The sequence below is a fragment of the Myotis yumanensis genome, unplaced genomic scaffold (assembly GCF_028538775.1).
Source record: "Myotis yumanensis isolate MYYU_CA2020_CCGP unplaced genomic scaffold, mMyoYum1.0.hap1 SCAF_8, whole genome shotgun sequence".
Lineage (NCBI taxonomy): Eukaryota > Metazoa > Chordata > Mammalia > Chiroptera > Vespertilionidae > Myotis > Myotis yumanensis.
Window position 1 is genome coordinate 49,830,070 of NW_027223759.1, and position 13,608 is coordinate 49,843,677.

A 13,608-nucleotide genomic window follows, 5' to 3' on the forward strand; every position below is an offset into this window, starting at 1 on the left:
AACAAAGGGCATTAATTTGAACCAGCAAAAGGAAGAGATGCACAGGGTGAGGTCTGGGTGGGTCCCAGATGTGATGCTCACATTGTCCTCTTCCTGTGGAGTTGGGACACATTAACTTTCTGCCACAGTGATGTCTGACAGTATCTGCAGTACATTAGCAGCCATGGAAGCTTACTGAAGATTTAGTCTCCATAGGGTTTCATTACATAGATATGGATCAAATCATTGGCTGGCCTCGTAACTGAATTCAATCTCAGTTCCCCTTCTCCCAGTCAGGTTGCTATCACATGGTTCAAAGCCCCAACCCTCTAATCATGTGGTGGGTCTTCCTGAGGTGGGCAGCCCCCATCCTGAGTCATACTGTTATCATAAACTATCAGAGCCCACCACAGATAACAAAGACATTCCTGTTATTTGTGAAACTCCAAGATTTAGTCTCCCTCTTAGGAACCTTGGAAAAAGGCCAGCTCTATTCTTTATTGTAGGGGACCCTGACAAAAACAGATCATCAGACAGTAAAAGCTTTCATTGTTCCTTCAAGAGAATTTGGACTAGAGAATTTGGACTACTCTTAGATAAGAATGTGATGTTGATGTGATCTTTGTTTATATGGTCTTTTTTTTCCCTCAATGGTGATGACCCATTTCTCTATTTTTAAATACTTCTGAAATAAATGCCACATTCTTCCCCTTGCTCAAGATTCTTATCTCAGTTATTCATGCATTCCTCATTCAGTCACTTTTTTTGCAAATCCTAATTCTTTTCTATAGACTTTCTCCCCTTGGTAATAACCTCTTATTTCAAGTTACCTCCTTAACCCTCCTCCTTCCTAGAAGAACAGGGGAATGGTAATTCCCATACAAATTCATTTGCTTAAACTTCACATTTCCTTTTTCATCTGTTCTGAGTGTTGGATTGCATCACAATTATGCTTGGTGGTTAATGGACAAATTTTGACACTATATTTAATAAGTTTCGTGCTACCTCAGCCAAATTTTTGTCTATTAACTCTCTGTCTCTAAGAAAAAATGTTTTCTGTTTAAATGGATTCGTATTATATGGAGGAATTCTGGAGCCCTGGCTATAGCCTTGTCTGTTGAGGTGTCAGGTAATGTTAAGGAGAGTAATTGAACAGAGAATAGTTGAGGATCTCTTCTTTCCCCATTCTCCTAGCAAAGCTGAATGGGGAGTTGGCCTAGCTACACTTACCTAAGGCCAACTTATGAGATGGCTAATGTAGATGAGCACATGTTATCTCACGTGAGACCACTACACCCAGAGACTACTGTTCAGAGGAAGAGCCTCTTTGTACCCCATCTGCCAACCCAGGTTAGGCTCCACTCTTCCAATCACTTTAATCTTGATCATTTGCTTTTATCTTAAGACTCCCAGATGTACAGTAGATGTGTTTCCATACCTTTAATATTTCAGTTGGTATTTAAAGGCATTTTAAATCTAAAACTCATGTTTCTAAATCCCTAGAGCAGCAGTTCTCAACCTGTGGGTCACGACCCCTTTGGTGATTGAACGACCCTTTCACAGGGGTCACCTAAATACATCCTACATATCAGATATTTACATTACGATTCATAACAGTAGCAAAATTACAGTTATGAAGTAGCAACGAAAATAATGTTGGGGGTCACCACAACATGAGGAACTGTATTAAAGGGTCACAGCATTAGAAAGGTTGAGAACCACTGCTCTAGAGTATATCACTATGCCTTTTTGTAATTTTATGGACAGTAATAAAATTTCTAGATTTTTAAAACTTTTAGTCTAGAATGATAACTAAACTAAATCCTCTTTGTTATTATAGCATTCTACCTATTTAAATTTCTATGTTTTACAGAACTTATTTTAATAAAATTGTAAAAAAAAAATTAACAAGGAAAATGAATAAAGGTACATGCATAGGTCGCTCAGTAACAGTGGTGCTTGACTCTGATTTTTTTTCACACTTCCTCTGGTTTGCTCCTTATGACCAAGGTGTGGTCTTACAGATGTACAGTACTCTGATTTACAAGTAAATTCTTTCATCTGGACTACAAAGAAGAGATTAAATCATGGCCCCTTGAACAGAGGACTTTTAACACTGGAACTATCCACAGACTAACTACTTTTCTCCCTCTTACTTCTAAGATCTCCAGTTCTTAATCATTTGAATTAAATTGTGCTTTGTGTCCCTCATTAGGTGACATTGAAGCAGCTTATAATAACCTGCAGCATTGCCTGGAACACAATTCTTCTTATGCAGATGCTTACCTCCTGATGGCTCAAGTTTATTTGTCTCAGGATAAATTTAAATTATGTTCTCAGTCTCTTGAACTTTGTCTGAGCTATAACTTTAAGGTAAGTCTTCCAGAATCAAGTGGATACATATCATATCCCTCATCAACCTCCTGGAATCTTTAGCAAATGTTTGTATATCAACTTTTTAAAAAATTTTAGCCTTTAATATTTTGCTAAGAAATGCATTTTTAAATTAAGAAGATTTTGGATTCATAAGCAGTAGGAGAAGAAATGGAGCAACAGTGCATAGTTAAAAAATTATAGGGACAGGGCAACAAAGACCTGGGGTCAGTGTCTGATGTTTCCACTTATCTAAATACCCTACAGTTATAGTGAGTGTTAAATGCAATAATTAAAGTATTAAAAATAATTGTAAACTATAAATATTTTTATGTATTAGGATTTATTTTATTGCCTGTTTCCTTCTTGGACCTTGTTTTTTTGTTTTTTTAAAAAATATATTTTAATGATTTTTTTACAGAGAGGAAGGGAGAGGGATAGAGAGTTAGAAACATCAATGAGAGAGAAACATCGATCAGCTGCCTCCTGCACACCCCCTACCGGAGATGTGCCTGCAACCAAGGTACATGCCCTTGACTGGAATCGAACCTGGGACCCTTCAGTCCACAGGCCGACGCTCTATCCACTGAGCCAAACCGGTTAGGGCTTGGACCTTGTTTAAAAAAAAAAAATCCTCACCTGAGGATATGTTTTTACTGATTTTTAGAGAGAGAGAGTGAGAGAGCCACATCTATTGGTTGCCTTCCTTATGCTCATTAACGAGAGGTCGAACCGCAACCTAGGTTGTGCCCTGATGGGGAATCGAACCCACAGTCTTTTGGTGTACAGGGCCTTGGACCTGAGTTTTTAATAACTTTTCTCTAGATTTATCATCAACGATGCTTAGTCATTTTGAAACTTAGTATGTGGTTTGAGGATATAAACACACTAGATTTCTACTCAAGATATTCTGTGATACATATCATATCCCTCAGCATTAGGGGAAATCCAGGTTCAGGTGCTTACGGACCTACCTGGAGTCATGGAGGACCTCCTCAGATTTTCACTTGGGTCCACAGCCTCTTAAGCCCTTTATGTGAGAACTCATTGATGGACTGGAGAGTTAAAGTTCCAAGCAAGGTTTGCAGGCGATAGCACCTGCTTCCTAGGATAGTAGTTCTCAAGACTGGTGGGGCTTTGGAACCCAGTCATTGAGAATCTCTAAGACAGTGGTTCTCAACCTTCTGGCCCTTTAAATACAGTTCCTCATGTTGTGACCCAACCATAAAATTGTTTTCGTTGCTACTTCATAACTGTAATGTTGCTACTCTTATGAGTCGTAATGTAAATATCTGATATGCAGGATGGTCTTAGGCGACCCCTGTGAAAGGGTCATTCAACCGCCAAAGGGGTCTCGACCCACAGGTTGAGAACCGCTGCTCTAAGAGAAGAGATAAGCAGGAGTGTTCACACAGAGTTCATAGGTAACTAAGACTTAGAAACACAGCCTTACAGAGCAGTGTAGCTGTCCCAGGCATTAAATGGCTCTACTTCAACTCATTCTGGATCATCTTCTTTGACTCCTTCCTCACTCATTTTTGTCATTTTGTTTTTCTGTATACACTGTTGCTAGCTACAATAAAGACAGAAGCTTTGTTTCATGTTTCTGAGTAGTACCAAATGGTTAAGACCAATGTTTGATTAACGTATCCTAAAATGTTTAATCTTAAAAATAAAGAAAAGGGGGGAAACTTTGTTTCTAGAAATATGACTTTATATTAGTACCAGAAGTCCCAGATAAAGAAACTCCTTTCCTGAAAACTCAAATTATTTTAGAATATATTTTCTAGCCTTAGTACTTTGTTGCATTTTCTCCTCTATCGTAGTAGAAGCACTTAATTCCTGGTTTTTCATCCAGAGGGATGCTAGGCAGTGGCAGGCTTCCTGAGTTTGATTTAATACAATATTGGATCAGAAAGTTAATAAAAGGACAGAAATAGACCTTATGTATATAATCACAGGCTGTCCTCAAAGATCCTATCATTTTAATGTTTGATGGACTGTAATTATGTGTTGATGTTGTAAGCACTCCAAGGAAGTATTTCTGAATATTATTTTTTCAGGTGAGAGAATATCCTTTATATCATTTGATAAAAGCTCAGTCACAAAAGAAAATGGGAGAAATAGGAGAGGCCATTAAAACTCTACACACGGCAATGAGTTTACCAGGAGTGAGGAAAATTGAAGCCTCCTCAAAATCAAAATACAAAAACACTGAAGTTGATGCAAGCCATCGTTTATCAATATTTCTTGAGTTGGTAGAGGTTTACTGCTTAAATGGAGAACAGGTAAGTCAAGTTTTAATTCATTGACTCATATCTGAACTTTTTATTTAAAAAGTACTAATATATATGTATATATATGTTAGTAGGAAATGAAAAAGCTATCCTGATCAAGTAGTAAAATTTAGGAAATTTATTTCTCACTACTTTTCACCAAATCATGTACTTTTTGCAAGCCCCTGAAGTTAGACATAGTTTGCACTTGGAAGACATTTAGTATCATTGTACTTAGATTGGCTACCATAGAATGTTACAACATAGCATAACATAATATAGCATAATATAACGTAATGTGAGTAACAATACAATGTAATATGACATATTATGAAATGTATTAATATGTATAATAGCATTATAATGTATGATTACCCCAGCTACCATGGAAGGTAACAATATAATATAGTTATAATTCTGTGAATTCCTAAAGGCTTCACACACACAAACATACATGTACACACAAGTACTACTGAAATAAAATGAAAGTACCAACCTGAAATTCTAGTACTTGAGGAAACAAAAGAACCAGTGGATGAATAAAAACTTCGATAAACTTATAGGACAGCCATAAAATCAAATGCTTTAAAAAAATAATAATACAGATGGATGGATGAATGGATGGATAGATGGAAGACAGCAGGTAATTCTGAGAGAATTCAAGAAAATGAAGAACTTAATGTCATTGATACCTGGTTTTTGGATTGCAGTTGCTAATTTATTTTTATATTTCAGTGGAAGTTAAGAAGGCTGTCCTATGTAAAAAAAAGGCTAATATGCAAATTGTCCCCTCAACTGGGAGTTCAACTGGAAGTTTGACCAGGGGGCAGAGCCAGCCGGCCAAACGCCCGTGGCCCCTCCCCCTGGCTGGCCCCGCCCCCAATGGCACCCCCCACCCCGATTGGGGGCGGGGCCGTTCCACCAACCGCCTGCGGACCTTCTCCCTGGCCAGCCCGGCCTGATCGGCTCTGATTGGGGCGGGCTGGCTGAACCCCACCCATGCATGAATTCGTGCACTGAGCCTCTAGTCTATATATATGAAAGGCTAATATGCTAAGTGTTCAGCTAGTAGCCTTGATGCACACTGACCACCAGGGGGCAGATGCTCCGCTCACAGACTTGGAAACATGGAACAGACTGATGAATCTCAGAGGGGAGGGAGAAGGGGGGACGGGAAGAGATTAACCAAAGATCTTATATGCATACTAGAGGCCTGGTGCATGGATTCATGCACCAGTGGGATCCCTCATCCTGGCCTGTGGGGATCGGGTCAAATCCCTGCACTGGGCCTCTGACATCCCCCAAGCGGTCCTGGATTGTGAGAGGGTGCAGGCCAGGCTGAGGTACCCCACCGGTACATGAATTCATGCACCGGGCCTTTAGTGTCTAGATCAGGGGTCCTCAAACTTTTTAAACAGGGGGCCAGTTCACTGTCCCTCAGACCGTTGGAGGGCCGGACTATAGTTTAAAAAAAAACTATGAACAAATTCCTGTGCACACTACACATATCTTATTTTGAAGTAAAAAAACAAAACGAGAACAAATACAATATTTGTATTTGTATGTGGCCCGCGGGCCATAGTTTGAGGACCCCTGGTCTAGATAATTGTCAAGTCTCAACTTCTCTTTCACTAGTAAATGAACATAAAATGAATTTAAATAAAAAGAACCAGTTGCCATGCATAAATAGTTGATTCTAAGATGTGCTAGTTTTTTCACATCTTAACATTTCTGAAATCCAAATGTTCTATAATACTTAAAGTTGAAATGGCTCTTAAATGACATTTGAGATGAATCTTAAATAACATTTTAGACTCATTGAGGTACAAATTTGGAAATGAAGTAATACATTCACCTGAGGTATAAGAAAAATGATGTCCTGACATAGATAATAAAGGAGTCTGCTAGTTAATGAGGAGCCACTGGGTGCAGTGGGTGACTGGACTAGATCGCATCAGTGAGGTAGTTATGAACATGGCTAACATTTAGGCTTTGGAGTCAGGCTGCCTGAGCTTGAATTCTGGTCTATCATTTGTTAACTTCTTAACTCTCTAAATCTCAATTTCCTTACTGCAGGGTAGGGGTAATAATAGTAACTACCTTACAGGTTGTTTGTGAGAATTAGATAGGTTAATACAATGCTGGGTGCAAAGTAAATGCTTATCTATAATAATAAAAATTTAATATGCTAATTAGACTGGGCAGCCGAACGACCTTCTGGATGTCATTCCAGACGTCCTTCCGAATGAAGCTGCTGTGGTGGGGGCCGAGGCAGAGGCGGCTAGGGGCGATCGGACAGGCAGGTGAGCAGTTAGGGGTGATCAGGCAGGTAGGTGAGCAGTTAGGGGCAATCAGGCAGTCAGGCAAGCAGTTAGGGGCAATCAGGCAGGCAGGTGAGTGGTTAGGGGCAGGCAGGCAGAGTGGTTAGGGGTGATCAGGCAGGCAGGTGAGTAGCTAGGAGCCAGCGGTCCTGGATTGCAAGAGGGATGTCTGACTGCCTGTTTCTCAGGATCTATCTCAGGATCAGGCCTAAACAGGCAGTTGGACATCCCCTGAGGGGTCCTGGATTGCGAGAGGGTACAGGCCGGGCTGTAGGACCCCCCACTTACCCTGTGCACAAATTTTGTGCACCGGGCCTCTAGTTAAATTATAGTAGTGGTGTCTCTTGTGTAGCAACTGCTGTTGTCTCAGTTATGTAAACACTTCTCAGCTAACCAGTGTTTATAGTGTTACCTGAATTTGGTTTCTGTGTTTAGTTTTAAATTTTGTGCTTTTTAAAAATCCATCATGAATATCCTAATTGTGCTAGCATTTTTTGTTCATTCTGTTTTCATAGAAAATCCTCATTTCTAGTATAATTTGTTGAATATTTTGAATGTTATTTTTATTTCATCCTTACAGCATGAGGCAGCAAAAGTGTTACAAGATGCTATCCATGAATTTTCTGGGACATATGAAGAATTGCGTGTTACCATTGCTAATGCAGACCTAGCTCTGGCCCAAGGAGATGTTGAGCGGGCTTTAAGCATGCTTCAAAATGTTACATCCGAACAGCCTTATTTCATAGAGGTCAAAGAAAAAATGGCAGATATATACCTGAAGCATAGAAAAGAGAAAATGTTATATATCACTTGCTATAGGTAAATGGTTATTTTAATGCATTTACCTCCTAAAATTAATTCCCAAATTTGTTTTACTTCTCTTTTAAGTGTTTTGTGGATACTTTATAGATCCTTGCCTTCATGTTCTCACTTCCTTCTCCTACCATCAACCACAGTCACTCTAGCCAAGCTACTCTCTCAAAAACAAAGCATAATACTTATGATTACTTCAACCTGTGACTCACTCTGGTTTCTCAGTTCTCCTCCCTCATCAGATGTTACTTTTAGACATCTTTCTGTTGGGGGAAGGGAACGAACAACAGTTATATGTATTAATAATTTAAGACAATTATGTAATGTAACATCAATTCAGGGGCTAGATGGTCATGTTTAATTCCTTAATATAATAGACTAGAGGCCCGATGCATGAAATTCATGCCAGAGGCTCAGCCCTCACAGCCAAGGCGTCTTGCCTCGGCCCTCGCAGCGCGGTGCTTGCCTCAGCCCTCGCAGCCCCAGCTTCGTCCAGAAGGTCACCAAGAAAGATGTCCAGAAGGTTGTTTGGCTGTCTGATCTAATTAGCATATTATGCCTTTATTATTATAGATACAGAAAAAGAATTATGGCTTAGTATATACTACACTAAAGTATGGATTACAAATGTTCCTTGGTGGAAGGACAGGGACTTTAAAAGTTATATTGTGGTCCTGGCCAGTGTAGCTCAGGTTGTTGAATGTCATCCCATACACCAAAAGGTGACAGGTTTGATTCCTGGTCAGGGCACATACTCAGGTTTAAGATTCAATTCCCTAGTCAGGGCATGTGTGGGAGACAAACAATCGATGTTTCTCTCTCACATTGATGTTTCTCTCTCTCTCCCTTCCTCTCTCTCTAAAATCAATAAAAATAAATTAATTAAAAGTTATATTCTGATGCCCTTAGGAGTTATTGGGATACACAACACATACACACGGACATATACACACATGCACACACAGAGGTTGCTTTTACTCTTCCACCTGGACAAACAGATAAAAACACATGCACACATTCCACATAAGAGAAAAATTAACATTTTTAACTTTTGAAAACAGTAAAATACTGATGAATTAAGTTGTCAAACCAAGTCAAATTGGTTCATCTAATATATATATATATATCAAAGCTCAGAAATCTCAGATTCTTTTTTTTTGTCTCTTTAAATCCTTTTATTTTTTAATTAAATATTTATTGTTGAAAGTATTGACATGTCCCCTTCTCTCCCCCATTGATCCTTTCTAGACTGCTCCCATCCCTCCTCCCATGCTTAGATTCTTTGTAGGTGCTGTGTGATTCAAAGAAAGGGAGCAGTACCTTAATATAGATAGATGAACTAAAGTTTCTACATCACATTTCCTAAAGATGAGCACTAACTATCATCTCTAATGATGAAAGTATTTCCAAATAGGATTGCTTTGTTTGAATGCAGTATAATATAACAGTTAAAAGTATAGGTTTCTGTTTCAGGCAGATCTGACACATTGGCTGTAGACAAACAGCGTCATCTGTAAAATCAAAACAATAATTCTTTCTCATAAGAGTTTTTGACCAAATACTAGTAAATGAGATACTATATGTTAAAGACTTAATATCACATTCTTATTTGAGTAACTTTGGTATTTTGACTTTTACTAGTTAAATTTTGCAGGTAAAAAATAAACAGGAAATATTAAAGTAGAAGACTGGATATTTTTTAAAGTAACTCATTTCAGCACATGGTTAATGCCATGAATACCAGAGCTCAAGATACATAGGAGAATAAGTGGTGTGTCTCCACCCCTCCCCCGCCACTCCATTCTTTTTGGTACCTTTACTTCCATGTCATTTCAAAATTAAACATAACAAAATATATTTCTGGATACAATTTATCCACCTGTACTCTGTTTCCTGCATTTCAGAAAATGCAAAGACTTAATGAAAAAATGATTGACCTAGCATAAAAAGTCTGGTTGTGGGTATGGTGGTTTTGTTTTTTGTTTGTGTTTTTCACAGTGTTACACTGTTGGATATGTAGAAGGTACTCTGAAGATTATTGGGTAATTGAAATAAATGTGCTTACCTTTTAGAAGAAGATATTTGTATTCAATATACTAAATAGTGTTGGTCTGATTTCCAGAGAAATTGCTGAAATAATGCCCAGCCCTCATTCTTTCCTTCTCCTTGGAGATGCATACATGAATATTCAAGAGGTAAATTTCTGATGCTACTGAACTTAGACTTTTAAAAAATCTTTGTGATTAGTATAGCATCCCAAATTAAAAGGAATTTGGTTTTCTAAATAATGTTTACTTGAAATATTCAAGATTCAGTCATCATAATGAAAGGAGACAACCATTACAATAAAAGCATGCTTTTCTTTTCAAATTGAGATCCAATAATTCAACACTATCATTATTTAAAATAGAGATGGTATCAGAAGCAAGTTAAGAGGCTCCTTTAAACAGAAGGATGAAGAAAACTATTAGCTATGTGGTGTTTTCTTCAAAGGGAAGCAGTCCTCTGACTCTATCTGGCTTTTGTGATGACTGCCAGAAATGAAAAGTCAAGAACTTTTCTCAGATTATTATTTATGAAGGCAAGAGACAATTAACATGGGTGGGAATATACTGATAAGTTATACCTATGCTGGTGACTGTCACCTTTCTGAAATTATTAAGGTTTCTAGACTTAAATACATGCGTTATTAATCTTATTAAATATTCCAAAGGAAAAACATAATTATATAAATGTTGCCATTAGTGGAATCCAGCCAAGCTCTGTATCTATTGCCTATGTTTTGTGTCTGTCAACATTAGCCTGAAGAAGCCATAGTAGCATATGAGCAAGCATTAAATCAAAACCCAAAAGATGGGACACTGGCAAGCAAAGTTGGGAAAGCGCTTGTGAAAACTCATAACTATTCAAAGGCAAGTACTTTATAGTTTAAAATATATTTATTGGGTCAAATTTTTCAAAGTCTGCTCTATGATAGGCCTTCAGCAAACACCGTTTGTATCTTGATGGTTGTAAAACTCCAAATTTGTGTCCACGAGCTGGAATTTGTGCTAAAGGCTTTCTCTTGTCTCAAATTCTTGTTCACTGCATTTTGCAAAGTCTGTTTGGACTAAAGTTTACTTCAGGCCTCATCTTACACCTAAATTCTTAATCACTAAACCAGTTGCTATTAACATCTCTTTCATTATATGACAAAGCATAATAGATGTCCTTTCTCTGAATGAATTTTGGTAAGCTATGTGCTTCGAGGGTTGGGTTTGGTTTTTGTTAGTTTGTTTGCCTCTTAGAGAAAATGGATATTCTTTAGTTGTTGTATTTTTGCTCTATTCCTGGTAACTGTTGAACATTTATATAACAGCTAGTAAAGTATTTGCATTTGATAAAGTTCACTGGCTTCTGGAATAAAACCATTAATTTTTTTTTCACCAAGCACTCTGTTAATAAGCTACTTATACAAGAAATGCTAGTTGCCTTGTGTGATGTTTGATTCTCTGAGGAAAATAGCATAGTTAACTGGTAATGCAGACACATGCCTAAGCTTCTCCGTGGTTGTTTTCAGTTATGTGTATGTTTTAAATCTGTGTGTAAGTTACCTATGCTTGAATGCCATTCTCACTGCCTCTTTCTTCCTAACCAAAATGGATTTTGTTTAGGCAATCACTTACTATGAAGCTGCACTGAAAAATGGACAAAATTATCTTTGCTATGACCTGGCAGAGCTTTTATTAAAATTGAAATGGTATGACAAAGCAGAAAAAGTCCTTCAACATGCTCTAGCTCATGAACTTGGTATGAAAATATTCCTGATTTGAAAAAAAGTACACCTGATATACCTTATCTTTTTTATTTTTGTATTATATAAATGTGTATTTGTATTCCCAGTATTTTATATGTGAAGTTGTTTATTTCATTGATCTGAATATCAGTCTATTAAAATAAGACATTTGAAAAATCTATAACAGATTTATGAAACAGTTAATTGTGTTATAGAAAGATACTTCCCAAAATGACGTAAAGGAAAGTTCTTTTAAATTGCATCTATGTCTGATGTTTAAACAAATAAACATTTTTATTATAAGTTTTTAAAAAATGTATTTTTATTGATTTCAGAGAGGAAGAGAGAGAGAGAAACAGAAACATCAATAATGTAACATTAAAGAAATAATTTAAATAAACCACTTTAAACCGACTGGCACAGACCACGTACTTCTTAAATGGTGGAAGAAACATATTTCTGTTAGTTAGGGTTCTTTTACTACTCTTAGATCACAAAGTAATAATACTAAATATTTAAATCGCACTTAACCACATGCCACACTTTATTTTAATTGCTTTGCATATGGTAACTTACGTTGCACTTATTAACTTTAAATATTATACGAAAACCCTATGAAATAGGTACTATTATTTCCCCTCCTTTACACATGGAAGGGAGGCACAGAATAGTTAAGTACTTGTTCAAAGTTAAATAGCTAATAAATGATGAAGCCTAAATTTGAAACCAGACTGGTTGGCATCACAATTGGTGTTCTTACTGGTTATGATTCATAGCCTATCAAATAATCTATTATTTTAAAAAACAGCACTTCTTCATTACATGCAGCAGATATTCTATCTTATCTTTTAACTAGAGGCCTGGTGCATGAAATTCATGCACAGAGGGGTGTCCCTCAGCCCAGCCTGCACCCTCTCCAATCTGGGACATCCCTCTCACAATCAGGGACTGCTGGCTCCTAACCACTCGCCTGCCTGCCTGCCTGATTGCCCCTAACCACTTCTGCCTGCCAGCCTGATTGCCCCCTAACTGCTCCCCTGCCAGCCTGATTGATGTCTAATTGCTCCCCTGCCAACCTGGTCACCCCCAACTGCCCTCCCCTGCTAGCCTGGTCGCCCCAACTGCTCTCCCCTGCCGGCCCGATCGCCCCCAACTGCCCTCCCCTGCCAACCATCTTGTGGCAGCCATTTTGTGATGATGTGGGGGCATCACGTGAGGGCGCGAGGGCCACCTAGGCTTTTATTAGTATAGATGACTTCAATAAGCAGAAATTTTATATACTTAAGAATGAAAATTGAAATTATTAACTAAGTTATTACATTGTTATTTCTAAATATATGTCTTAAGAAAAACCTCCAGTTTTTACCCAGTTCTTTATTTTTTTCTTCCAAGCTATTTGTATCTTTAAAAAAAACACACACACAAAAAAACAAGCATGGCCATTCCTCAGTTAACTGACTGAAAAATTTTTAACTTTGTTCACTATTTTTCAAAACCATTCTTTCAAAGACCATTTTTAAAACTGGTTGAAAAATGTAAGCATTTGTTTAAAATTAATATTTTCCCCCAATGTATTCAATTCTTTCATAGTAAATGAATTGTCAGCTGTCATGGAAGATGGACGTTTGCAAGTTCTTCTAGCAAAAGTTTACAGTAAAATGGAAAGACCTGGTGATGCAATCACTTCATTACAACAGGTAAATGCATTTGTTTGTGAGGGTGGTTGTAGGTGGAGGATGGATGCAGAAGGAAATATGCCACATGTAAGAGTAAACCAATCTCTTTTGACCCATCATTCACAGAAAATAAGTCAAACTGGAAATGATTGAATGCCTATGGATTATACAGTTTAAATATATTATTGCTAATTATTATAACAAATAGGGAAGTTGATTTTTTAATTATGTTTTACAGCTGAGGAAGTTTGGTTTAAAGCTTTTGTGAAGTCATGATAGGTGGGATTTGACATGAATTTTTTTTTCTTCCTTTATTTATATCTTCTTTAATTTATTTTAATATTTTGTTGTTTACACTGTAGGGGTTTTGCACACCTTTCCTTTGAACTATTCCC

The 13,608-nt window shown here is 37.5% G+C and overlaps 1 protein-coding gene across 2 annotated transcripts in view; it reads left to right on the forward strand.

The window, feature by feature from the left end:
• Nucleotides 1–13,608, forward strand: part of TTC21B (tetratricopeptide repeat domain 21B) — a 73,573-nt gene that overhangs the window by 34,709 nt on the left and 25,256 nt on the right. For both annotated transcript variants that reach the window (XM_070422828.1, XM_070422829.1), the window contains 7 exons: nt 2,195–2,352; nt 4,416–4,640; nt 7,530–7,768; nt 9,885–9,957; nt 10,564–10,674; nt 11,416–11,551; nt 13,128–13,234. In XM_070422828.1, coding sequence (XP_070278929.1) covers nt 2,195–2,352; nt 4,416–4,640; nt 7,530–7,768; nt 9,885–9,957; nt 10,564–10,674; nt 11,416–11,551; nt 13,128–13,234 — 1,049 coding nt within the window. The remainder of the gene's footprint in view (nt 1–2,194; nt 2,353–4,415; nt 4,641–7,529; nt 7,769–9,884; nt 9,958–10,563; nt 10,675–11,415; nt 11,552–13,127; nt 13,235–13,608) is intronic.